The following is a 25755-nucleotide window of genomic DNA, read 5'->3' as shown; positions in this document are numbered from 1 at the left end:
GGGTCCCCTGACCCCGGTGCCCCTCCCCGTGCCCCCCAGAGCCCTGTGACTGGAGTCCCTGGGGGCCCTGGGGACCCTGTGGAGACCCCTGTGTGGGGGGGTCCCGCCTGCGCCACCGGCAACCCCTGAACCCCGAGACGGTCGGGCGGGCGTGTGGGGGGGTCCGGACCCAGAGTGAGAGCTGCAACACCACTGCCTGTGCCGGTAACCCCCGGGGACCACCGCCCCTCACTGGGACCCCCCATCTCAGGGACCCCCTACCCAGAACCCCAGGGACACCCTCCCGATAACCACCCCTGCCCAGGGGCACCTGCTCACCCTGGGCCCCCTACCCCGGTAACCCCCCACCTATGGACCCCCACTCCCCAGGGACACCCCATGTCCTGGGGACCCCTGGGAACCGCTCTCTGTGGGACCCCATCCAGCACCCTGGGGACCCCCACGCTGGCAACCCCTGCTCTTGAGCCCCCCACCCTGCCCCCGCCCGATAACCCCCACCCTGCACCCTTGGGACCCGCACCCACGACCCCCCGGGGGTGCTGAGGGGGTGCCGTGCCCCCGCAGGGCCGGAGTGCGGGGGGGGCCGGACCCGCAGTGCCTGTGCCGGGCGGTGCCCCCGGAGCTGCGCTGACACCTGGGCGCAGGTGCTGTGTCTGCAGGGCCCCTGCGAGCCAGGTACAGCCCCACAGCGGGAGGGGGGGTGCCCCAGCACCCGGGGGTGCCCCCCTCAGACTCCAGTACCCCACCAGCCCCCGTGGGCTTCCCCGTGTCCTCTCATGCCCCGCAGTGCCGCCCTGTGCACCCCTGGGTGTCGGTACCCCCCCACCAGGTCCCAGGGCCTGCTCCAGTACCCATGGGCGCTCTGGTGTCCCCCCGTGCCCCCCCAGCACCCACGGTTGCCCCCCGGTGGTCCCCACATCCATGAGTGCCCCCCCAGCCCTCATGGTTACCCTTCGGCCCTCTCCGTGCCCCCCAAGGGTCCCAGCGCCCCCCTGTGCCCCCTCAGGGTGCCGGTGCCCCCCGGGGCAGCTGCTGCAGGACGGTCACTGTGTCCCCCTGGGCCGGTGCCGCTGCGGGACCCCCGGAGGGGGCAACGGGAGCAGAGAGGTGCCCCCGGGGGGGGTGACCCAGATCGGGTGTCACAACTGGTGGGTGACGCGGCAGGCGGGGACATGGAGGGGACGGAGGGGAGGGGGACACAAGAGGTGACACGGCTGGGGTGGGGGACAGAGGACGGTGGCATTGACACAGCTGGGGGGACACGGGGGGCACCATGACACGGGGACAGACACAGGGGTCGGAGGCGCGGGGGAACAAGCACGACAGGGGGATGGGCACGGTGGCACTGGGATGGGCACAGTGGCAACGGGACAGGCAGGGGGACACGGTGGGACAGGGACGGGGACAATGGGACAGGCACGGGGACAAGAACACGGTGGCGGTGGGACGGGCACGGGGACAGGAGGACAAACATGGGAGGACACGGTGGGGTGGGCCAGGGACAGTGGCAGTGCCACACAGCAGAGCCCCGGGTGCGGTGACGGTGACCCCCGCGTGTCCCCCGCTGCAGCACCTGCGGGAACGGGACCTTCACGTGCCCGGCGCTGGCGTGTCCCTCCCCGGGGCCCGCTACCCCCGCCACCCTTTTGTCCCTCGCTGCCCCTGTAACCCCCGTGTCCCCCTGGTCCCCAGAGTCTTCCGTGTCCGCTCTGTCTCCCTCGTCCCCCCTGTCCTCCACGACCTCCGTGTCTCCCCCTTCACCCTCCGCGTCCCTCTGGTCCCCCTCACACCCCGCGTCCTCCGTGTCCCCCTGACACCTCTGTCCCCCGTGTCCCCCCGTCTCCCCCTGTCTACCCCCGTGTCCTCTGTGTCCCCCGTGTCCCCCTGTCCCCCGCCGTGTCCCCCGTGTCCTCCCCGTCCCCCGCCGTGTCCCCCTGGTCCCCCTGGTCCCGCTGCTCCCGCACTTGTGGCGGTGGCACCCGGACACGGCACCGGCAGTGCCGGGAGGGCCCCGAGGGGGGATCCCCGTGTGGGGAGACCCCCGGGGAGGAGACGGCGGAGTGTAACCCCCAACCCTGCCCCGGTGAGAGGGGGGAGGAGAGAGGGTTGGAGGGGATGAGAGAGGGATGGAGTGGGAAGGGGGATGGAAGGACGGGAGAATGGAAGGAGGGAGGGACGGCGGGAGGAATCGAGGGATGGGGGAACGGATGGAAAGGAGGGGATGGAGGGAGGGAGAGGAGGAGGGAGAAGGGGCTGGAGGGACGAGGAAAGAGATGGAGGGAGGGAGAGGGGGACGGAAGGATGGAGGGACGGAGGGCTGAGGGGAGGGACAGAGGGAGGAAAGACCGGAGGGTCAAGGGGGAAGGGGGGAGGGACAGAGTGAGAGAGGAATAGAAGGAGGGGACGGGAGGGATGGAGGGAACGGAGCAGTGGAAGCAGCCAGAGCCGGGGGAGGGAGGCATGGAGGGAGGAGGGCGGGAAGGAGGGAGGGCCGGGTGCCGGTGCCATCCCCGGTGCCCCCAGGCTGCCCCCCGGGCGAGGTCTGGCTGGACCCCGGCCCCGCCTGCGAGCGCAGCTGCCACGACCTGGCGGAGCCCCCCGGGACCTGCGGCGGGACCCCCGGCACTCCCGGAACTCCCGGGATCCCCGGCACCTCAAGCACCCCCGGGACCCCCGCGACCCCCGGGACTCTCCCGTTCCCCGCCCCGCGCTGCTCCTGCGCCCCCGGGCGGTACCGGAACGGCTCCGGGCAGTGCGTGAGCGCGGGGGGCTGCGGGTGCCGGCACCGCGGGGGGCTGCGAGCGGTGAGACGGGACAGGGGGGCCCTGACCAGGGGCTGGGGGGGTCCTTTATGTTTGGGGGAGCATCCCGTGTCTGGGTGTCTCTGTCCCGGGGCTGTGTCTGGGGTTGGTCCCTGACCTGTGTTTGGGAGTTCCTGATCCGTGTTGGGAGGTTACCGCCTTTGGGGGTTCCTGACGCCGTGTTCAGGGATATATCCCGTTTCTGAGGTGGTCCCTTGTGTCTGGGGGTCCCCGATCCGTTTTGAGGGGGTTCCCTGTGTTTGGCGATGCCTCGTGTTTGTGGTTACCCCGTGTTTGGGAGGGGGGCTGTGCTGACCCTTATTTGGGGGGCACCCTGTGCTGGGGGGATCCCTCGCGTTTAGGAAGTCACCTCGTGTTTTGGGGGGTCCCTGACCCGTGTTTTGGGCTCCCTGCCCCTGTCCCCCCCCAGGCCGACAGCGAGTGGCAGGAGGAGTGCGGGACCTGCCGCTGCTCCGAGGGACGTGTCACCTGTGCCACCACCTGCCCTGCGCTCACCTGCCCGGAGGTGGGGGTCCCGGGGGTCGCGGGGGGTCCCCCCGAGCAGGGGCTGAGAGCGGGGTCCCCACAGGGCACGGAGCCGGTGCGGGAGACCGGGAGCTGCTGCCCCGTGTGCCGGGACGAGTGGCCAGGTGAGACCCCGCACTTGGGGATCGCGAGGGTGAGGGGGCGGCCCCGGCAGCCCCCCGCGCTCACACCGTGCCCCCGCTCCCCAGAGGAGCCCCCCGGGCCGTGCCGGCTCCTCACGGCCCTCCGGACCATCGCCAAGGGCGCGTGTGTCCTGCGGGGCGTCCGCGTCACCTACTGCGCGGGGGGGTGCCGGTCCCGCACCGCCGTCAGCGCTCAGGTGCGGGGGGCACCTCCCAGGGGAGGGGGAGAGCGGTGGGACCCCCGGGTGAGGGGAGTGAGACCTCCGGGTGAGGGGAGTGGGACCCCCGGGTGAGGGGAGTGGGACCCCCGGGTGAGGGGGTGTCGTCCCCGCACCGCCCTCAGCTCCCGGGGGTGGGGAGGCGGGTGAGACCCCCAGATCCGGTGACCCCCAGCCCCAGGAGCCGCCTCCGTGCAGCCCGGGCGGGGGCTCGGGGCAGGAGCGGGAGGAGCCAGGGGGTTAGCAGGGGGCTGGGGGTGCCCGGAGATGCCCCGGTGTGTGTGACCCCCGTGCCCCCAGGAGCCGTACGTGCGGTCGCTGTGCGAGTGCTGCAGTTACCGCCTGGACCCCGCCCGGCCCGTGCGCCCTCCTCCTGCCCTGCCCCCGCGGCCGCCCCCGGCCCGCGCTGCTGCCCGCATCGCCCAGTGCCACTGCGAGGCCTGCCGGGGTCCGGGGGCACAGGGGGTCCTGGGGGTCCTGGGGAGGGTACACAGCCCCGCATCGCCCAGTGCCACTGCGAGCCCTGCCGGGGTCCCGGGGGTCGGGGCAGGGGGGCACAGGGGGTCCTGGGGAGGGTACACAGCCCCGCATCGCCCAGGGCCACTGCAGGACCTGCCGGGTCCGGGGTCACGGGGGTCCTGGCCGGGGTCCTCCGGGGGTCCTAGGGGTCCACAGGCCCCGCATCGCCCAGTGCCACTGCGAGCCCTGCCGGGGTCCGGGGGCACAGGGGGTCCTGGGGGTCCTGGGAGGGTACACAGCCCCGCATCGCCCAGTGCCACTGCGAGGCCCTGCCGGGGTCCGGGGGCACAGGGGGTCCTGGGGGTCCCGGGGAGGGGCACAGCCCGCATCGCCCAGTGCCACTGCGGGCCCTGCCAGGGTCCGGGGAGGTCCTGGAGGGGGCGTTCCTAGGGGGTTCTTGAAGGGTCCTGGGGTGGGTCCCGAGGGATCCCGGAGGGCCGCGGGGCTCCGCTCCACATCGCCCCAGTGTCGCTGCGAGCCCTGCAGGGTAGGGGGTCCCAGGGGGTTCCTGGAGGTCCCTGTGTGTCTGGGCAGGGGACACACAGCCCCGCACCACCCGGTGCCACTGCGAGCTCTGCGGGAGTGGGGGTTGGGGGTCCTTGGGTAGCTGGGGGCTGCAGGGGCTGCGGGGAACCCCAGGCGCCCCGGCCCCTCTGAACCCCCTGTCCCGCAGGTGGGGACTTCACCTGGCGCTGAGGAGCCCCCGGACACCCCCTTTCGGCCCCCCCGGCCGTGTCGGCCCCGGCGAGTTTGTCATGGATGCCAATAAAGGATCGATAGTGCCCAGGGATCGATAGCCGATACTCGATCAATAACACACAACCCCTCTGGGGGGCACTGAGCGGGCACGGGTGGAAACTGGGGGGGGCACTGGGAGCCACTGGGGCTGCGAGAGGAGCACTGGAAGGAACTGGGGGAGCACTGGGAACTCATTGGGGGAGCACTGGAGGAGCAGCAGGGGGTCCCTGGGAGCACTGGGGGGGTCTCCGAGGGGCATTGTGGGAGCATTGGGAGGTACTGGGCAGCACTGGGAGATACTGGGCAGCGCTGGGGATATACTGGGCAGCACTGGGGATATACCGGGCAGCACTGGGAGGTACTGAGGAGGTACTGGGCAGCACTGGGGGGTACTGGGGATGTACTGGGCAGCACTGGGGAGGTGCTGGGCAGCACTGGGGGGTACTGGGGATGTACTGGGCAGCACTGGGGAGGTACTGGGGATGTACTGGGAGTACTGGGGATGTACTGGGCAGCACTGGGGATGTACTGGGCAGCACTGGGGATGTACTGGGCAGCACTGGGGGCACAGGGTACGGTCCCACTCCCGCCCGCCACTGCCCGCACGTGGAGCCGGCGCCGGGTGATGACGTAAGCAGCGGCGGCGTGGAGCGGTCGCGCTGCGGTGACGTCATCATCGCGCGCCTCGGTGGCGGCCCGAGCGCGGGGCTGGGCCGGGAGAGGTCAGGGGGGAACGGGAATGGGAACGGAATGGGAATGGGAACGGGAACGGGAATGGGAACGGGAATGGGAACGGGAATGGGAACGGGAACGGGAACGGGAGCGGGAACGGGAGCGGGAACGGGAGCGGGAACGGGCAGGAACGGGAATGGGAACGGGAATGGGAACGGGAACGGGAACGGGAATGGGAACGGGAATGGGAGCGGGAACGGGAACGGGAGCGGGAATGGGAATGGGAACAGGAACGGAACGGAATGGGAGCAGGAATGGGAGCGGGAACGGGGACGGGAACGGGAATGGGAACGGAATGGGAATGGGAATGGAAGGGAATGGGAACGGGGCGGGAAGGAATGGGAACAGGAATGGAGGGGAACGGGAACGAGGGGAACGAGCAGGCGGGAGCGTGCAGGGCCGGCATGGAGGGCGCTCGGCCCGGGGAGGCCCGAGGGGAGAGTCCCGGGGGTGCTCGGGACCCGGGGCACTCGGCACGGGTGGAGGGGAAGGGTCGGGGCGGTGTCCGGGGCCCGGGAGGGTTCTGAGGGAAAATATCCACGGGACAGTGTGATCGGGGGGCTCCGGTGGGGAGTATCCCGGGCAGGGGCTGGGCGGGGGCTCGGGGAGGGTTACTGGGGCGATACTGGGAGCGCTGGGAACGTGGGGCCGCATCCCCGGGTGGGACTGAAAGTGTTCCAGCCCCCAGAGTGGCTCCGAGGGGCACCGGAGGGGTCTGGGGGCCGGTCCCCCGGGCAGTTCCAACCGCTCCCTTCCCCCGCAGCCCCCGGGATGTGGCTGTGACCCCCGGTGCCCCCATGGCCGCACAGCTCGTCCGCCGGTGCTGCCGGCGCCTGCTGCCCCGGGCCCCCCGCGCTCCCCGGCCGCCCCCAGGGCCGCCCCCGCCTCGGGCAGGGCTCCCCGCGGCCGCCCCCGGCCCCTGAGCACCGGCCCCCCGTGCTGGGCCGAGACCCCGCAGGCACAGCCGCAGCCGCGTGAGGAGGGGCCGGAGCAGCAGCTGCGGGAGCTGATCCGGGGAGCCAGCGACCCCCAGGAGCTGCTGCAGCTGTGCGGGGGGCACGGGCTGAGCAGCAACCTGGCGGGCATGGCCATCGCCCGCCTCGCCCGCCTCGCCCACGGCCGCCCCGACACGCCCGCCCTGCGCGGGGACCCCCGGCTGCTGCGGCTGCTCGACACGCTGGACAGCCAGGTGGGACGGGCACGGGGGCTGGGCTGGGCCTGCCAGCCTGGGCTCACCCGGGACGGGCACGGGGGCTGGGCTGGGCTGCCAGCCAGGGCTCACCCGGGATGGGCTGGGGCACAACTCTGTGGGACCTGGGTTGCTCATGGCACGCCCGGGAGGGGCTCAGCGGGACGGGCAGTGCCCCAAACCCTCCCCTGCTGCCCCAAACCCTCCCCTGCTGTCCCAAACCCTCCCCTGCTGCCCCTGGCCCTCACCCAGGGGCCTTGTCCCCTGGGTCCCCCAGATCTGCCAGCTGTGGAACATGAGACTGGTGCCCCTGTTCCACACCTGTCCCTGTCCCAGATCTCCCAGGTGTGGTACTTGACCCTGTCCCACACTGTCCCTGTCCCAGATCTCCCAGGTGTGGCTCACACCCCTGTCCCACACCGTCCTGTCGCAGATCTCGCAGGTGTGGAACGCGACGCTGGTGCAGGTGCTGCGGGCGCTGCCGGTGCTGGGGCTGCCCCGCTCGGGGCGCCAGGTCCGCTCGGTGGAGCAGGAGGTGCTGTGGCGGCTCCGGCGGCTCCCCCTGCGCCAGCTGGTGCAGCTGGCAGAGCACCTGGCGGGGCACAGGGACAGCCCCCTCCTGCCCGAGGTGCTGCGCAAGCTGGAGCTGCGCTGGACGGAGCTGGAGGGCACGCGGACTGTGGTGACGCTCATGGCCAAGGTGGGACACCTGGCACCCGCCCTCATGGAGCGCCTGGAGGACAAGGTGGGACACCTGGGCACTGCAGGGGACACCTGGGCACTGTGGGGGGCTCCAGGATCACCTGGGTACTGACTGGGCACGTGGGATACCTGGGCACTGTTCCCCCCTCTCCCGTCACCCCTGTGCCAGCCTCTGGAGCTGGCAGAGCAGTTGGATCACAAGGGGATCCCCCTGACCTGTCACCTGTCTCCCCTGTCCTGTCCCAGGCTCTGGAGCTGATGGAGCACTTTGATCCCAAGGGGATCCCCCTTTGCCTGCTCCCTCTCACCTGCCCCATTTTCCACAGGCTCTGGAGCTGGTGGAGCAGTTCAGTCCTGAGGGGATCCCCTCTCACGTGTCCCCTGTGCCCTCCCCAGGCCCTGGAGCTGGCAGAGCAGTTCAATCCTGAGGGGATCTCCTCTCACATGTCCCCTGTCCCTGTCCCAGGCCCTGGAGCTGGCAGAGCAGCTGGATGCAGATGAGATCCCCTCTCACATGTCCCCTGTCCCCAGGCCCTGGAGCTGGCGGAGCAGCTGGACATTGAGGGAATCCCCTCTCACGTGTCCCCTGTCCCTGTCCCCAGGCCCTGGAGCTGCAGAGCAGTTCAGTTCAGTCCTGAAGGGATCCCCTCTCGCATGTCGCCTGTGCCCCAGGCCCTGGAGTTGCAGAGCAGTTCAATGCTGAGGGGATCCCCTCTCACCTGTCCCCTGTGCCGTCCCCAGGCCCTGGAGCTGCAGAGCAGCTGGATGCAGACGAGATCCCCTCTCACATGTCCCCTGTCCCTGTCCCCAGGCCCTGGAGCTGGCAGAGCAGCTGGACATTGAGGGGATCCTCTCTCACATGTCCCCTGTGTCCCCAGGCCCTGGAGCTGGCGGAGCAGCTGGATGCAGACGAGATCCCCTCTCACATGTCCCCTGTGTCCCCAGGCCCTGGAGCTGGCGGAGCAGCTGGATGCAGACGAGATCCGCCGCGTGGCCGTGGCGCTGGCGCTGCAGCAGCGCCGCTGTGTGCCCCTGCTGCGGGCCCTGTCCTACCACCTGCTGCAGAAACCCCCGGAGCTGGGGCTGCCCGTGCTCACAGACCTACTCTTCGCCTACAGTGAGTGCCGGGGGCACCTGGGCACACATTTGGGGCCGGATCCCGTGGGATGGGGCCGGGAACCACCTGGGCTGGTGGCAGTGGGGGGAGCCAGGTGAGCTTTGGGGTCCCAAACCTTCCCAGGGGCTGTTCTCCAGCCAGGTGGGAGGAGGGAATCCAGAGGGTCCCTTCTCCAGTGGGTTATCCCTGTCCTGGGGGTGGAACAGGGGCGTTGTGAGGTTACCTGTGTGCTCCAGGCACGAACACCAGCACACCTGGGAGCTCACTATGAGCCCATTCCGGCTGTCCTGTCACTCCAGGTGTCCCACCTCCATCCCAGCACACCTGGAGCCCCTTTAGACACCAGGGCTACTTGGGGCCATTTTTCCTCCCAGTGACACCACTTGCACCCAGGGCCACCAGTTCTTCCCAGTGACACCAGTCTCCACCAGTAACCCCCAGTTCCTCCCGAGCTCAGGTGACCCACGGGGTGTTTCCACCTGAGGCACCAGGTAGCTTCAGGGGGGATTCCCTGCCCCTAGTCCTTCCCAGTCTGTACTGGTCTGAGAGGTGACTCATACTGGTCTGTACTGGTGCCAGGCATGCTCTCTGTGGAAGGGGCTCTAAGGTCTCCCTAGAGCCTTCCCTTCTCCAGGGGACCATTCCCAGCTCTCCCCTGTGTGCTGGGGTGCCCGGGTGGGGGCACGGGGAGACAGGTGCCCCCACGCCCTCAGCTGTGCCCCTCTGCCCAGGTAAGCTGAACTTCCAGCAGCCCCAGGTGCTGCACAGGCTGTCCCTGGAGCTGCAGCCCCACCTGGGGGCTCTGACACCTGCACAGGTGTCGCGCTGTGCCCGCTCCTTCGCTGCCCTGCGCTGGCTCAACCGCCCCCTCGCCGAGGGCATCGCACAGGTGAGGGCTGGGGGGCACTCCCCTGGCTGGGGGGCACTCCCCTGGCTGGGGGGCACTCCTGGCTGGAGGGTTCCTCTCACCTGTCTGGGAGTTCCTCTCACCTGTCTGGATGGTGTCACCGTTTCCCAGCAGGGCCTGGGGGGGCACAGCTGGTGGGAGGTTCCACTCCCCTGTCTGAGGGGTAGAGGGGGGAATGGGGACCCCTCACCTCCCCAGGCTGTGTCACCATTTCCCAGCAGGAATCAGGGATCATTTTCTTCTGGATTCAGCTGGATCCAGGGCCTCCAGCCACGGGTGCTGGTGCTGCTCCTCTCCCAGTTCCCTCCCAGTTCATCTCTTGCGCACTTCCCCATCCATACGGGAATATTCCAGAGCTTCCCCTTGCACCTGGATAAAACCCCAGGGAAGCACCAAATGACGTTTCATTCCTGTTTTCTCACATTGGGCTGTGTCTTTGGCCAGTGTTTCCAACCTTTTCCTCACTGCTTCTCTCCCAGTGCCTCCCTCTGCTTTTTCCCATCCATACCAGGGTATTCCAGAGCTTCCCCTTGTACCTGGATAAAACCCCAGGGCTCCCTCACTCCCGTTTCCCGCCTGGGAGGTGCCCCTGGCTCGTGTTCCCGCTGTTCCATCCCGGTGCCGTTTCGGACAGCCCCAAATTCCCCTTCTTCCCGCAGTATTCCCTGGATAACAGCCGGGACATGTCCGTCGCCCACCTGTGCGGGATCGTCGTGTCCTTTGCCCGCCTCAACTTCCAGCCCAGCTCCGGCGAGGAATTCTTCTCCATGGTGACTTCTCTGGGAATCCTGGAATTCCAGGGTGCTCTCGGTGGGGGCAAGGGACCTCAGAGATTTCCCACAGCCATGGATTCTGTCCCCAAATCCCCCTCCCTTTTCCTGTGTCCCAAATCCCTCCCAGCTCCCCCTTTAGGCACCAGGAGGGGCCCCAGAGCTCTCACCTGTCCCCGGAGCACAGGTGTTGTCCTGGCACATTCCCACGGGGAAGGGGGTGTTGGATGGCTGGATCCATGGATTGAGGGCCCAAGGGATCACCTGAGGGGGGCCCTAAAGCCTCACCTGTGCAGTGCCCTGGGGGGACAGTGAGGACACCTGGGGACACCCGTGGGTGTGGTCGAGTTTCCCTCTGTGTTTTCCCTTTCCCAGCTCCACGAGCAGCTCCAGGGGCAGGTGCAGCAGCTGGATCCTCACGTGCTGACGGACGTGGTGTGGTCACTGTGTGTCCTGCAGCAGGCCCAGCCCCCCTACCTGCGCCAGGTGCTCGCACCTGACTTCCACACCCGCCTGCGAGGTGAGGGCACCGCGTGGGTCTGGGCCCTCCCGCTGGCACCCAGGATGAGCCAGGAGCTCCAGCCCTGGGGAAGGGGGGTCACCTGTTCCACAGGTGGTTGATGGGGTTCATCTGTCCCACAGGTGGTTTGGGGGGGTCACCTGTTCCACAGGTGGTTTGGGGGGTCACCTGTCCCATAGGTGGTTGGGGGGAGTCACCTGTCCCACAGGTGGTTGGGGGGGTTACCTGTCCCACAGGTGGTTGGGGGGGTTACCTGTCCCACAGGTGGTTGGGGGGAGTTACCTGTCCCACAGGTGGTTGGGGGGAGTTACCTGTCCCACAGGTAGTGCTGGGCAGGTGCAGCCCAGTCAAATTCGGTCCCTGCCCTGCCCATGGCCGGGACCGGCCACCGGCTGCCACAGCAACCTCCGTGCCCACGAGCCCCAGGTCCCCTCCCGTGGGACCTGGGGGGTGAATCCCACTGGGGACATGAGATCAGGGAATGCTTGGGGTTGGGAAGGGCTTCCCAGGTGCTGGAGTTCACCGGTTCCCCTGCACCTGGGGACACAACCGGTGTCCCAGTGCCACCTCCACACCTGGGACTGGACAGCCCTGTCCAGGAGGAACGTTCCCAGTGTCCCTGGTTCACCTGAGGCCGTTCCCCCGTGCTGTGGGTGTCCCTGAGCCGTCCCCGCTGTCCCCACAGGTGACGCGTCCCCGCGGGCACAGAGCTCGTGGCTGAAGCTCGTGCACATCAACGCCACGGCCCGGCTGGAGACCCCGGGCTACCGGGGGCCCTTCCTGCCCCCTGAGGCGCTGGGGGGGGACGGGGATGGGGACAAGGACAAGGACAAGGCCACCCCTCTGCAGCGGGGGCTGCGGGAGGCGCTGCCGGGGGCTCTGGGCGGCAGCGACCTCGGGCGCTACGACGTGCGCACGGTGTTCGGGTGGGACATCGGTGAGTGTCCCCTGCGTCACCTGCCACCTGTCCTGGGCACCCCCTGCCACCCCCAGCCCTGTCACCTGCCCTGAGCAACAACAGCCCTGTCACCTTCCCCTGTCACCTTCCCCAGGCACCTCCAGCTACCCCTGGGTATTCTGGGCCTGTTGCCTTCACCTCTGCACTCCCAACCCTGTCACCTCCCCCGGGGGCCCCACACACCCACAGCCCTGTCACCTTCCCTGGGCACCCCCGGGTGCTCCCAGGTATCCCCAGCCCTGTCACTCCCCTGTCACCTTCCCCTGTTGTCCCCCAGCCCTCGCAGCCCAGTCAAATTCGGTCCCTGTCCCCCCGTGTCGGGGACCGGCCACCGGCTGCCACAGCAACCTCTGTGCTCCAAGTGCCCCCTGCCCTGTCCTGTGGGACAGGGGGACGGATCCCCACGGACATGCCCCTGCCCAGGATGGGGGTCAGAGAGGGCCCTCGGGTGGCTCTGAGTCCCCGTGTCCCCTGTGTCCCCACAGATGCCGAGGTGGTGCTGGACAGAGACAACAAACCGCTGCCTGTGGGGGACTTCACTGCCCCCCACCTGTCCCACTCCGAGGGGACAAAACCACTGCCCCCAGGGGCCAAGAGGTGGGCAGGGGACAGGAGGGGACAAAACCACTGCCACTGGGGACCAGGAGGTGGGGAGGGGACACAGCTACTGTCCCCAGGGGCCAGGAGGTGGGTGGGAAACAGAAGGGACAGTGTGGGGACAAGGAGCAGGGCAGGAGGAAGAAGAGGGGGACAAGAGGGGACAAAGGCACTGCCCCCAGGGGCCAGGAGGTGAATGAGGGTTGGGGGATTACTCGGGGTGGGGACGAGGGGGGGGACAGGAGGGGAAGGAGGGGGACGAGGGGCACAGGAAGGGGACAGTGGGGGAGAAGAGGTGACAGGAGGGGGACAAGGAGAGGAAAAGGAGGGAGGACAGGAGGTGAGAGGAGAGGGGCAGCTCTGCCATGGCAGGGTTGGGGTGTGGGTGCTCTGGGTGGTGACTGTGCTCAGCCTCGTGTCCCCAGGGTGGCCTTCGTGCGCTGGGAGTTCCCGCAGTTCAGCTCGCGGGGCCGGGAGCTGCTGGGCCGGGGGGCTCTGGCGCGGCGCCACCTGCACAGGGCCGGCTTCCTGCTGGTGGAGGTGAGCTGGGAAACCTGGGCACCCCCACCACCTGTGTGTGCTCACACTGCGGGGACACCCCTGACCTGTCCCGGACACCCCTGACCTGTCCCCACCTGCCACACGCACACGGCCCTTTCCAGGAGGAACATTCCAAAAACATCCCCCAAATACTCCCCAATGCCACCTGAACGTCCCCAGGTGCCACCTGAGCCCATTCCCTCTTGGGAGCAGAGCCTGACCCCCACCCTGTGAGGTGCCCCCGGGACTCAGGTGTGGCCTCACCTGTGCCCAGTCCCTGTGGCCACACTGTGGTGACAACCAGCTGAGTGTCATCACCCACCTGGGCACACCTGGTTCTGTGGGGATGGAGGCACAGACACCTTTTGGGGGGCTGCCAGCTTCCCCCTCCCCAGGGCTCAGCAGGGATAAGCTGCTGTGATCCCCCTGGGCCACCTGCCAGGTGACGGGGGGGTGACAGGGAGGTGACACAGACGAGCTCTTAGGGCTGATCCTGTGGGGTCAGCCAGGATTAAACCCCCAGGGTAATTATAGCCCTGGGGGTGGTGACGGCCACGTGTCACCCCCACAGTGTCACTGTCAGCCCCTGGTATCGCTGTCACCCCCCTCCAGCGTCACTGTCTCCCCTGGGTGGGTGGTGGGATCCTCCAGGTGGGCTCTGGGACCCTCCACGTAGGTGTTGAGACCTTCCTGGGTGGGCACTGGGACCCCCGGGTGGGCGCTGGGCCCCCAGGATGTGCTGGGGACACAGCCGGGACCCCCAGGTGGCTGCAGTGGGACCGGCAGGCCCAGCACAGGGTGGGCACAGCCCTGGTCCCCCATGGGCTCCTGTTCCCCCCTTCCCCGCAGGTGCCCCACTACGAGTTCCTGGAGCTGAAGCTGGAGCGGCAGCGCGTGTCCTACCTGAGGGACAAGGTGGCCAAGGCCGTGGCCAGCGACATGGCCACCGACACGGCCCCCGACACGGCCGCCTAGCCCTGCCCAGGGGCCGCCTCACCCGGCCGGGGGGCCGTGCCACTGTGCCAAGGTGACCGGCTCACCGCGCCGAGGTCACCGGGTCACCGCGCCAAGGTGGCCGAGTCGCCGTGCCCAGCTGGCCGCGTCACCGCACTGAGGTGGCCGCTCACCGGGTCACTGTGCCCAGGTGGGGCCAGGTGGCCACAGCGAGGTCCTCGTGTCCCCAGGTGGCTCCAGCGTTGCTGCTCCGTGTCACAAACGGCTCAAATAAACCCCGAATGTACAGGGACAGTGGCTGGGGCACAGTGACATTGGGCCGCGTGGCATTGGAGACAGGTGGCATTGGGGATGGGTGGCATTGGGGATGGGTGACATTGGGGATGGGTGACATTGGGGATGGGTGGCATTGGGGATGGGTGACATTGGAGATGGGTGACATTGGAGATGGGTGACATTGGGGACGGGTGGCATTGGGGACGGGTGGCATTGGAGATGGGCGACATTGGGGATGGGTGGCATTGGGGATGGGTTACATTGGGCTGTGTGACATTGGGGATGGGTGACATTGGGCCGTGTGACATTGGGGACGGGTGACATTGGAGATGGGTGACATTGGAGATGGGTGACATTGGGGACGGGTGGCATTGGGGACAGGTGGCATTGGGAACAGGCCAGATGGCATCAAGTGCCAGGTGACAGTGGAGCTGAGTGACATTGGGGCCAGGTGATACCGGTGACAGGAGATACCAGTGCCAGTGGGTATCAGGGTGAAGTGACCTTGGGGCCAGGTGACACTGGGGCCAAGTGACATCAGGGATGGGTGACATTGGGGCCAAGTGACATCACTTCTGGGTGACAGGGGGGTCAGATGGCGTCACTGCCAGGTGACACCGGTGTTGGTGGCACGTGGCAGTGCCCGCTCCTGGGTGGGACCTGACCCTTGTGTGTCCTCCCCGCGTTCCACCCTCCCCTCGCCATGCCCGGGGCCGCCGGTCTGAGCCGGGATCGGGATCAGGAGCCACCTGGCCTTTATTCCCGATTATCCCGGGATTGTCCGCGGGGGGGACAGGGATGGGGCCAGCGCAGGCCCCGGCGCTGGGATGGGGAGTAGCAGCAGAGGGAAGGGGGCCCCGGTATTTCGGGGGAGGGAGGGATCTCTCCTGCCCAGAACCCCACGGTGTCCCCGTGTCCCTCAGGCCACGTGTCCCCATACGGTGGGGGACAGGGTGGCTCAGGACAATTCTCGGGAGTGACGCAGCGGGGCCGGGAGGGGCTTCAGGGGCGGATTAGCGACCACCTGGCCCGGGACCCCTCCGACCCTCGGGGAAACACGGCCCGGCTGGGGGAAGGGCGCTCGGTGACAGGGGGGGCACAGCCCGGCCACCCCCGGGAGGGACACACGGGGACAGGGGGGACCCGGCGGGGCCGGAGCTGCTGAGTCACCGCTGGGGCTGTGCCCGTGCCTGGCACCGGCAGCGCGGCCTCGGTGCCAGCCCGGGGGGGACAGTGCCGGGGGGGACAGTGCCCGGGGGTGACGGAGCCCGGGGGCCCTGGCAGCGCTCCGCGTGCCCGCGCCTCAGCTCCTCGCCCCCGCCCCGCGTCCCTCGGGGGGTTATGGGGGGTCCCCGTGGGGTGACACGGCCCCAGCCGGGACGGGGGACCTGGGGGTGTCCGGTGCCTCCCGGGCATCACCCCCTCCCACCGCGCTGTGCGGGGAGTCGTGTGTGTCTCCCCCAGGGACTTCCTCCTCATCCTCCTCCCCATCCTCAGGGAGACGGGGGGAGGGGAAGAGCCGTTCCCGTGGTAACGCGCGTCCCCCCGCCCCCCATCCTGCACCCCCGGCAGTGGCACCTGGGGCTGCGGGGACATGCGGGGGGGGCACGCAGGTCCGAGTGTCCCCCCTCCCCCGCGGTGTCACCACACACGCGCAGACGCTTTCAGGGGGGCTCCGCCCTGTGGCCCCCCCCAATCCCACCAGGACCCCGCGGGAGGCTCATCCCCCTTTTTTAAGAGACAAAGTGGGGGAAACTGAGGCCGGGTCCTGCCCCCGCCGCCCCCGGAGCTGATGCAAGCGCTGGGTGGGCTCCTGAGCCCCCGACCTCCCCTCCTGCCGCAGCGCCCTCCGGCACAGACCCCGTATCGCGACAGAGCGGGGCGGGCGGGACACGATTCCCGCTGACATCAGCGGGGTGCAGGGCCGAGCCCCCGCGCCCCCGCCCCCGCCCCCGCCCCGCTGATGCTCCGGCGCTGCCGCCGCAGCCGCGTCCGCCCGAGCGGGGCGGCGGGGGCCGCGCCGGGGGCTGCGGGCAGCGCCGACACCGGAGAATCTCTGAAATCCGCCGGGGGCGGATCGAGAAGGAGAACGGGATGCCGGAGGGAGCGGAGGCAGGTGAGGCCGGGGCGTGGGGTGACTGGGATGGAGCTGGAAGAATGGGATGGGGTGCGGGGCTGGGGGATGAAGAACGGGCGGGGGACGGAGCAGGAGGGTGAGGATGGAGGGGGGCGATGGGGATGGGGCGGGGGGACGAGGATGACTCGGAGGGGTGAAGGACGGAGCCGGAAGGATGAAGGACGGAGCGGAAAGGACGGAGCGGGAGGATGAGGATGGAGCCGGTGGGATGAAGGGTGGAGAAGGGAGGATGGAGACGGAGCCATGAGGATGGGGCTGGAGGGATGAAAGACGGAGCGGGAGGGGTGGAGGGGTGCGGGATGGAGCCATGAGGATGGAGCAGGGGGATGAAGGACGGAGCGGGAGGGAGGGGTGCGGGATGGGAGGATGAGGATGGAGCAGGGGAAAGGAGCGGGAGAATGAAGGACAGAGCTGGAGGATGAGGGTGGAGCGGGGCAATGAGGGCCAGAGTGGGAACGATGGAGCTGGAGGATGAGGATGGAGCGGGGGAACGAGGGCCAGAGTGGGAACGATGGAGCTGGAGGATGAGGATGGAGAAGGAGCCATGGAGGACAGAGCAGGAGGGATGAGGATGGAGCGGGGGGATGAAGGACAGGCTGGAATGATGGAGCCGGAGGATGAGGATGGAGCGGGAGCGCTGCAGGACGCGGGCCCGGCTCTCGGCAGCCGCCACCGCCCGGGGCTCCGGGCCCGGCACAGCCGGGGGGCACCGGCACGGCCCCCCAGGGAGGGACTTTGGGAACCCCACTTCGGGGCCGCCCCTCCTTCACCCCGCGGAGCCCCGGGGGGTCGGCGGCGGGTTGTCCCCCACCCTATCCCTGTACTGCGCGGTGCTGGTGGGACTGGGGGGGCTGAGCCTCACCTCCCCCCCAGCACCATCCCACCCTCGGGACCACCTGGTGGGGAAACTGAGGCACAGTCCAAGGTCACCTCGTACCGGTGTCCCCGGGGACCACCGTCACCTTCCGGGGGGATCGAAGGGACAGAGCCCGTGTCACCTCCCCTGGGCCTTTGGAGCTGAGTCGAGGGGGACCCCAAAATGGGATGAGGGTCCGGTTTGTGCGGGGGGGGGGAATTAGGGCATCCCCTCCAGGTGGTACAAGGGGGACCCCCAAAACATCCCCCCAAACTGTGGGCGTGTCCGGGCCAGGCAGGGGCGAAGGAAGGGCTGCGTTAAGGGGGTCTCAGCAGCCCCCCCATTATAGGTCAGAATCATCCCCCAAAATGACTCGGGCGGTGGGAGGGGAGTACAGGACCCCTGGTGGGTGACCCTCCCCCATGAACCTGGAGTTCCTGCAGCACGTGGAGGGGGGAGAAGGGGGGGGCTTGGACTGAACCATCTCAGAGTGGGGGGGGACAGCGACACCTGCCCCGCAAACACCCCTGTCAGGCCCTGCCCCTCCCGGCACGCCCCGCGCCGCCCCGCCCTCCCTATATACCCCGGGGGCGGGGGCCGGTGCTGCAGGTTTGGGGTGTCCCGTGGGGTCCAACTGCTCCCTCCATATGGATCCACCCCTGGGGGGCCCAGGTACTATGGATGAGGGGGGTCAGGTAATGGGGGAGGGGTCACAGTTAGTTGGGGAGGGTCCCCAGTAACGGGGAAAGGGGTCCAGGTAACGTGGGGGGGTCCCACAGGCTGGTTTTGGGGAGGGAGAAGAGGCTGCCCCCCTCCCGAGTGTGCAGTGGGGGACTGAGCACCCCTCAACTCACGGACTCTCTGGGGAGGGGGCTGTAAAGGGGGGTCCCCCTGCGTTGTGGGGGGCCCCCTTGATGTAGCTGCAGCTTTATTGCCCCCACTCAGGGGTCTGAGGAGGGGGAGCTGCTGGTGTCCCTCCTGCTGTCCCCAAACCCTGGGGGACCCCCCAACAACTACTTTGGGAGGGAGTCACCCCCGGCTGGGTGAGGGGTGACACCAACCCCCCTAGGCAGTGCCCTGGGTGACCCCTCCCCCCCCGATCCTGGACTGGCCCTGGGGGTCCAGGACCCTGGGGTCTCCCTCCCGTGATGACTGGGGGTGTCCGTGGCACTGAGGGGGGTCTCCCCTCCCCGTGGTGACTGGGGGTGTCTGTGGCACTGAGGGGGGGGGTCTCCCCTCCCCGTGGTGACTGGGGGTCCGTGGCACTGAGGGCTGTCCCCTCTCTCCGCAGCCCCCGCCGATGCCGGCCAAGGAGGAGGCCCGTCCCCCCCCCGAGGGGGCCAGCTGCGACCCCGGCCCCCTGCCGCCGCCCCCCGGCTCTCCCTGCCGGCCCCCTCCCGCGGACCCCTGGACACCCGCATCGTCATGGGGAGAGACCCGCTGCCCGCCCCCGAGCCCCGGGGCCCCCAGTGCCTTGCCCCTTCCCCGCGCCCCAAAGAGCCCCTCCCGGGCCGCCCCCCCGCGCTGGACCCCGAGCTGTTCTTCACGGCCCCCTCGACGCCGGTGCGGGCGGGGGGGGCCCCGCCCCCCCCCGAGGAAGCCACGGACGGGGACAGCGAGGGGCTGTGCTCGCCCCCCACCTCCCCCTCGGGCTCCTACATGACGGCCGAGGGCGGCAGCTGGGGGTCCTCGGGCACCGCCAGCACCTCCCCCTCCTGCTCCCCCAACCTGGCGGCCGAGGCCGAAGGGCTGGGGGACCCCGAGGGGGACCCCGAGGGCCTGGGGGGGGCCCTGCTGCTGCCCCCCGGCCTGGGGGACCCCCCGGCCTTCCCCCCGCTGTCCCCCGAGGAGGAGGATGAGGAGGATGAGGACGGCTCCTTTGCCCCCCCGGGCTGTGAGGATGATGAGGATGACGAGGACGGGCAGACGCCGGAGGAGGATGAAGAGGAGGATGAAGATGAGGTGTCGGGGCTGATCCCAGCGGCGCTGCTGCCGTTCCGGGGCAGCCTCCTGTTCCAGGCCGAGGCCGTGGAGATCTCCCCCCGGGCCCCGCCCCGGGACCGGGACGGGCAGGAGGAGGAGGAGGAGGAGGACGAGGACGAAGGCAGCACCTCGGCCTCGTTCCTGCGCTCGCTGTCCGAGAGCTCCATCCCCGAGGGGGGGGACGAGGCCTTCGCCTTCCGCGACGACACCGACGCCTCGTCCGACTCGGCCGCCTACGACGGGGACGAGGACGAGCGGCTCTACGGCACCGAGCGCCACGCGGGGGGCACGGCCACCCCCCCGGGCACCCCCACCGCTCCCACGGCCACCCCCGGCGTCGAGCTCCACCTTCACGCTGGGTCCCCGTGTCACCCCCCCGGAGAGGGGATGGGCCCCGGGTCCGTAGGGACCCCCCCAGGACCGCCCAAAGGGGACACGGAGCTGGACGGCCACGCCTTTGTCCCCGTGGGGGGAGTGGCCCCCCCTGGAGCCCCCCGAGGAGGTGACAGAAAGTTCTGGAGTGGCAGTGCTGGGACAAGGACCTTGCCCAGAGCCAGCACTGACAGTCGGTGTCCCCCGGCCCCCCGGGCTCTGCACCAGGGACCCCCAGAGCCACCGGCTGGGGTGGGCCAGTGGAGAGCCCCGAGACAGCCCTGGGGGTGACAACAACGGTGACAGTGACCTTGAGCTCAGCACAGGGAGAGCAGGGAGCACCGATGGCCATGGAGAGCTGCACACTGAGGCCACCGGCCCGGGGACGTCGGTGACACCAACCCCCCTGGATGAGACGGACACTGCGGCCACCGAGGAGGTGACACTGGGGACACCTGGCCTGATGGACACTGCAGAGCTTGACCTGGGGACATCAGGGATGCCTGGGCTGGACACTGACCTGGAGACACTGGTGACCCCCAGCCCGATGGACGCCGTGGACAATGACCTGGTGACACCTGTGGCACCGATCCCCCTGGATGAGATGGACACTGTGGTCACCAGCCCAGTGACACCCAGCCCACCTGGTGAGCTGGACACTGTGGCCACTGACATGGTGACACCAACCCCTCTGGATGAGCCGGACACTGATCTGGGGACACCGGTGACACCCAGCCCGATGGACAGCACAGCCATCAGCCCAGAGACACCCAGCCCTGCCAGACACAGCAGCCACTGACCTGGGGACACCAGTGACACCCAGCCTACCAGACACTGCAGCCACTGACCTGGGGACACTGGTGACACAGGTGACACCCAGCCCGCCAGACACTGCAGCCACTGACCTGGGGACACTGGTGACACCCAGCCTACCAGACACTGCAGCCACTGACCTGGGGACACTGGTGACACAGGTGACACCCAGCCCCTTGGATGAGCTGGACACTGCAGCCACTGACCTGGGGACACCGGTGACACAGGTGACACCCAGCCCTCCAGACACAGCAGCCACTGACCTGGGGACACTAGTGACACCCAGCCCCTTGGATGAGCTGGACGCTGCAGCCACTGACCAGGGGACACCGGTGTCACCCAGCCCAGCGGACACTGCAGCTGCTGACATGGTGACACCCAGCCCCTTGGATGAACTGGACACTGTGGCCACTGACCTGGTGACACCAACCCCTCTGGATGAGCCGGACACTGCAGGCACCTCAGTGGTGACACCAGCAACACCTGGCCTGATGGACAGCACGGCCACCAACCTGGTGACACCGGTGACACCAACCCCACTGGACGAGATGGGCGCTGCGGACGCTGACCTGGTGACAGTGAGCCCCCCAGCTGAGCTGAACACAGTGCCCACCACCTTGATGATGCCAACCCCACTGGACACCGTGGCCACTGACCTGGTGACACCAGTGACCCCCAGCCTGCTGGACAAGATGGACACTGATCTGGTGACACCAGTGACATCCACCCTGAAGGATGCTGTGGTCACTGATGTGGTGACATCAGTGACACCCACCCTGATGGACGCTGTGGCCACCGACCCGGTGACACCAACCCCGCTGGATCAGATGGACGCTGCAGCCACTGCCCCAGTGACACCAGTGACCTGCAGCCTGATGGACACCAGGGACACCGAGCCGGTGACACCGGTGACACCACCCCTGCTGGATGACACGGCCACTGACCCGGTGACCTCCAGCCCGATGGCCACCACGGGCACTGCCCCGGTGACCCCGAGCCCCCAGCCCGTGTCCCCTGTGGTGCTGGCAGCTGAGGTGGCCCCATCCCACGAGCCCCCAGCTGCCCTCCCGTGTCCCCTGTCACAGGGGTCACTGTCACAGCCCCCCAGGGAGGTCCCTGAGCCCCCCAGGGAGGTCCCTGAGCCCCCCAGGGAGGTCCCTGAGCCCCCCGAGGTGGGGAGGGACGTGGCCACCGCCTCGTCCGAGGGCTCATCCCCGGAGCTGCCGGATGTGTCTCGCTCCTGCACCGCCTCCAGCTTCGACAGCGCCAGGGAGGACCCCCCTGGCCCCCCCGGGGAGCCATCGGAGGAGGAGGAAGAGGAGGAGGAGGATGAGGGTCCCGCCCCTGCAGCCCCCCTGCAGCTGTTCACGGCCTCAGAGCGGGAGGTGTTTGTGGGGGCCCCCCCCGAACTGCTCCCACCACCCGGTGCCTTTTCAGGGCACGGGGCTGGCCCGGGGGTCTCTGCCCTGCCCCGGGGAGCCCTCGGGGACCTTCCCCTGCCCCTGCAGGAGCCCCCCACCCCCCGGCCGGGCCCTGAGCCCCCGGCCCCACTGAAGGGGGCACCGATGCCAAAGTCCCGGGTGAGGGTGGCCCCCGAGCCCCCAGCCGCCCAAGCTCCCCCAGCTCCCCTGAGCAGCATCAGGAAGAGGAGGTGGTGGGAGGGGTCTCCTCCAGCCCCCTGCTCGCTGTGGGGGCTCAGCAGGTCCCCCTCCAGGAGCCGACTGCCCCCGAGCCCCCTGCCCTGTGCCCCCAAACTCAGCCAAGTGCCTCCTCCTGCCACCGTGTCCCTGCTGGCCCCAGGCCCCCAGGCCCTCCCTGCCAGGAGCTCCCCGGGGCTGCCCCCTCCAGGAAGCATCTCGAAGGTAAGAGACCCCCCAGCAGCTTCTTCCGTGGCTGTGGGTCTGGGGTGGGCATCACCTGTGGGGGGACTGGGGAGGGTCTCTGGGGGGTTCAGGCCTATGGAGGGGTTCTGGGGGCTCCCCAGCTCAGCCCCCCCTCCCACTGCCATAAGGGATTGTGTGGGGTCAGGGTGGGCACCCAGGGGGGCTGGGAGTGCCTTTGTGGGGGAGGGAGGACACTGTCCCTGGGTGGGTGATGGGGGTAAGTGGGGGGTTCATCCCCATTGCAGGTTTTGTACTATCCACCCCCCTGGGGGTACTTCTTGGCACCAGGGGGGCACCCGAGGAGTGGAGGTGCCTTCGGGGTGGTCCCGGGGTGGGTGATGGGGGTGAGCAGGGGGGTTGACCCCCAAAGGAGTTTTGGGGCCCCCTTGGCTCTGCCCCCCTTGGCTCAGCCCCTGTCCCCGCAGCCCCCCAGCCCCCCGCAGAAGGAGCCAGAGCCGCGGGGCCGAGCAGTGGGGCTGGGGGCTGGGAGGCCGGGCCCCGGGGTCTCTGCAGTCGGAGTCGAGCTCGTCCAGCGAGGCTGAGACCCCCCGGGCCGAGCCGGCCCCCCCGGCCCCCCAGCGCTGCCAGCCCAACCACCGAGGTGAGGGGGGGGCCCTGGGTACCCCCGGGGTCGGGGGGTCTCAGGGCCCCCTCTCACCTCCCCCCTTCATTCCCAGGGTCCGGGAATGAATCCGAGAGCAACGACGAGTCCATCCCGGAGCTGGAGGAGCCCGAGGGCTCAGAGCTGCCCCCCGCCCAGCCCCAGGTGGGGGTTTGGGCCTTGGGGTTGGGGGGGCCCCCCCGGGGGTGCTGGGGGCCCCCCTGACCCCCCCTCTCTGCAGGTGCCCCTGGGCCACGCGCTGGGCCCCGGGGAGGAGCCGCTGAGCAAGGCCAAGCAGAGCCGGAGCGAGAAGAAGGCCCGGAAGGTGGGGGGTCCCATGGGGAACTGGGGGTCCCACGGGGAACTGGGGGGTCACTGTGGGCTGTGGGTTCCCCAGAGGTGTGGGGCTCCCCTGTAGGGTTGGGATCACCATCCCAGCATATGGGCAGGGGGGTCTTTTCTGGGTGTTGGGGGACAGGTCCCCACTCTGAGGGTCCCACTCTGGGGTGGGATTGGGGTCACCCATGGGGTTGGGGTCATTATTTCACCCCAGGTTTGGGGGGGGTTAGTTCTGGCATGTTGGGGTTCAAGTCCCCACTCCCGGGGGTTCTCCAGGCCACACGGGGGAGTGTCTGGGGGTCCCCACCCTGGGTTGGGGGTCCCATCCTGGCCGTGCCGGGGACAATGTCCTCTATCCCCAGTTTCCCCGTTGTCCTGGGGATTTGGGGTGCCCCTGGGGGGACCGGAGCCCCCCTAGGCTGCTGTGCAGGGGGTCACCCTGTGCCCCCCGTGCCCCCAGGCCATGTCCAAGCTGGGGCTGCGGCAGATCCACGGCGTCACCCGCATCACCATCCGCAAGTCCAAGAACATCCTGTTCGTCATCTCCAAGCCCGACGTGTTCAAGAGCCCCGCCTCCGACATCTACATCGTCTTTGGGGAGGCCAAGGTGGGCTGGGGGCTGGGGAGAGGCTGTCCCTGCCCGGGGGGGAGGCTGTCCCTGCCCGGGGGGGAGGCTGTCCCTGCCCAGGGGGGAGGCTGTTCCTGCCCGGGGGGGCTGGCAGTGACCGCCTGTGCCCCCCCAGATCGAGGACCTGTCCCAGCAAGTGCACAAAGCGGCAGCAGAGAAGTTCAAGGTGCCGCTGGAACACTCGGCCCTGGTCACGGACGCCACCCCTGCCCTCGCCATCAAGGAGGAGAGCGAGGAGGAGGAGGAGGTGGGTGCTGGGGGGCTCGGGGACCCCCGGGAAGTTAAGGGGGGGGTAATGGAGCTGTTCCTTCCCCAGGTGGATGGGATAGGGCTGGAGGGGCAGGACGTGGAGCTCGGGGTTGCTCAGGTTATGGTCTCGTACCCTGGGAGGGGGCATGGGGGGGTCCATGGGGTTTGCTGAAGGAACCCCAAGGTCCTGTGGGGTCACTGTGGGGGGGTGACAGGCACTGTGGGCCCCCCATGGGGACGGGACGGGGCTGGAGGTGCAGGATACGGAGCTGGGGATGGCCCAGGCTGATGTGATGTGCCCTGGGGGGGGACACAGAGGGGCTCCCAGGGTGGGTGCTGGGGGACCCCTGAAGCCCTGGGCGGGTGCCTTTGGAGGGTGACAGCGCCGTGCCCCGCCCAGGTGGACGAGACGGGGCTGGAGGTGCGGGACATCGAGCTGGTGATGGCCCAGGCCAACGTGTCCCGCCCCAAAGCCGTGCGGGCCCTGCGGCACAACAACAACGACATCGTCAACGCCATCATGGTGAGTGGGGCTGGGCTGGGACCCCTCCCTGCTGGGGGTGGGGCTGGGACCCCTGCCCAGCAGGAGCTGGGGCTGTGCCCCCCGGGGTCCCTGACTCGCTGTCTCTCCCGCAGGAGCTGACCATGTAGCGCCGGGGCTGGCCCGGCCCCCTGTAGAGATGCACAGAGACCCCCCAGATCCTTCCTCCTGCCCCCAGCCCCCTCCTCCTCCCCTGGACCGCTCAATAAAGGCCTCCTGCACTCCTTGGATCGCACCTGGCCCCCCTGTGATGATTTTGGGGGGCCTGGGGAGTCCCTTTTCCAGCAGTGGGGTCGGGGGGTTGTGACTGGGATGGGGAGGGTGAGGGACAGCGGGCTGGGCAGCTTTTGGGGCTCTCATGGTGCTAGGGGTAGGGGATGGCAGTGCCCCAGGGTGTTCCCAACACAACTGGGGGTCAGGGTTTAACCCTTCCCCCCCAGATTTAGGGGGTCAATTGGGAGCGTGGCAGACCTGCCAGGACACTGCAGCTCTGGGGTATTCCCAGAATTTAATCCCATTTCCCATGGAAATACAGAAACATCCCCCACTGCCCCATGAGCTGTTTGGAGATCTCTGGATCCTCTCAAAAATAGGGGTTTTCCTGAAATTCCTAATTTCCCAAAGGGTTTAACGATGGGAAGGAAACTCTCCCAGCTCTCAGGGAAGGAATTCCTGCTCCCCAAATCCCAGGGACCTGGAGTCCCCCTGCTTTGTCCCCCCCTTCCTGACCCCAGTTTCTTAGCCTCAGAACAGGGAGAGCTGTGGGAGGGGCCTCCTCTGTGCCCCCCAGGTGAGTCCCTGGGATCACTCAGCTTCCAGCACCCCTAAATTCCAGGAGGAGGAGGGGCTGGGGGACTCCCGGGAGAAGGGAGTGGGGGTCACCAGTTAAGGGTGAGGGGGGAAGACACCAGTAAAGGTAATGGTGGAGGACACACAGTAGGTAAGGGTGCTGGTGAGCTGGGGACACAGCAGTGAGGGTGCTGGTGAGCTGGGGACAGCAGGTAAGGGTGCTGGTGAGCTGGAGACAGCAGTGAGGGTGCTGGTGAGCTGGACACAGCAGTGAGGGTGCTGGTGAGCTGGGGACAGCAGTGAGGGTGCTGGTGAGCTGGGGACAGCAGGTAAGGGTGCTGGTGAACTGAACACAGCA

General features: G+C 68.9%; 3 protein-coding genes and 2 non-coding genes across 5 annotated transcripts in view; all 5 read left to right on the top strand.

Annotated features, from left to right (window-relative positions):
- Window positions 1-564: 564 nt before the first annotated feature.
- Window positions 565-14222, top strand: TBRG4 (transforming growth factor beta regulator 4; the record flags this gene model as incomplete). Its single annotated transcript, XM_050338128.1, has 18 exons — window positions 565-675; window positions 1007-1148; window positions 1571-1664; window positions 1999-2062; window positions 2524-2804; window positions 3232-3451; window positions 3536-3666; window positions 3988-4173; window positions 6440-6865; window positions 7299-7610; window positions 8513-8684; window positions 9416-9573; window positions 10251-10361; window positions 10737-10881; window positions 11567-11818; window positions 12325-12436; window positions 12862-12976; window positions 13826-14222. Coding segments are annotated over 18 exons (3158 nt in total), but the record flags the coding sequence as incomplete, so codon positions are not given.
- On the top strand, window positions 11219-11353 carry LOC126649618 (small nucleolar RNA SNORA5). The gene has a single exon (XR_007631090.1). It is a non-coding gene; the product is annotated as a small nucleolar RNA SNORA5 (small nucleolar RNA).
- Window positions 12121-12252, top strand: LOC126649626 (small nucleolar RNA SNORA5). Its single transcript, XR_007631098.1, has one exon. It is a non-coding gene; the product is annotated as a small nucleolar RNA SNORA5 (small nucleolar RNA).
- Window positions 14223-14940: 718 nt separating the features above from the next.
- PTPN23 (protein tyrosine phosphatase non-receptor type 23) overlaps window positions 14941-25755 on the top strand; it is a 36571-nt gene continuing 25756 nt past the window's right edge. The window contains 1 exon segment of the mRNA XM_050333812.1: window positions 14941-14948. The gene's annotated coding sequence lies outside the window, so the exon portion shown is untranslated.
- On the top strand, window positions 16855-24843 carry NACAD (NAC alpha domain containing). Its single transcript, XM_050337995.1, is given in 15 exon segments — window positions 16855-17055; window positions 18491-18595; window positions 18598-19839; window positions 19841-20201; window positions 20329-21934; window positions 21982-22130; window positions 22216-22229; window positions 22496-22734; window positions 22736-22851; window positions 22928-23016; window positions 23093-23176; window positions 23651-23797; window positions 23934-24065; window positions 24468-24590; window positions 24704-24843. Coding segments are annotated over 15 exon segments (4623 nt in total). The 3' UTR covers window positions 24719-24843.

Source organism: Myiozetetes cayanensis, unplaced genomic scaffold, assembly GCF_022539395.1.
Source record: "Myiozetetes cayanensis isolate MyiCay16 unplaced genomic scaffold, myiCay2020 scf1, whole genome shotgun sequence".
Classification (NCBI taxonomy): Eukaryota; Metazoa; Chordata; class Aves; order Passeriformes; family Tyrannidae; genus Myiozetetes; species Myiozetetes cayanensis.
The sequence above is the reverse complement of the archived record's forward strand: the minus strand, read 5'-3'. Positions and strand labels throughout refer to the sequence as shown.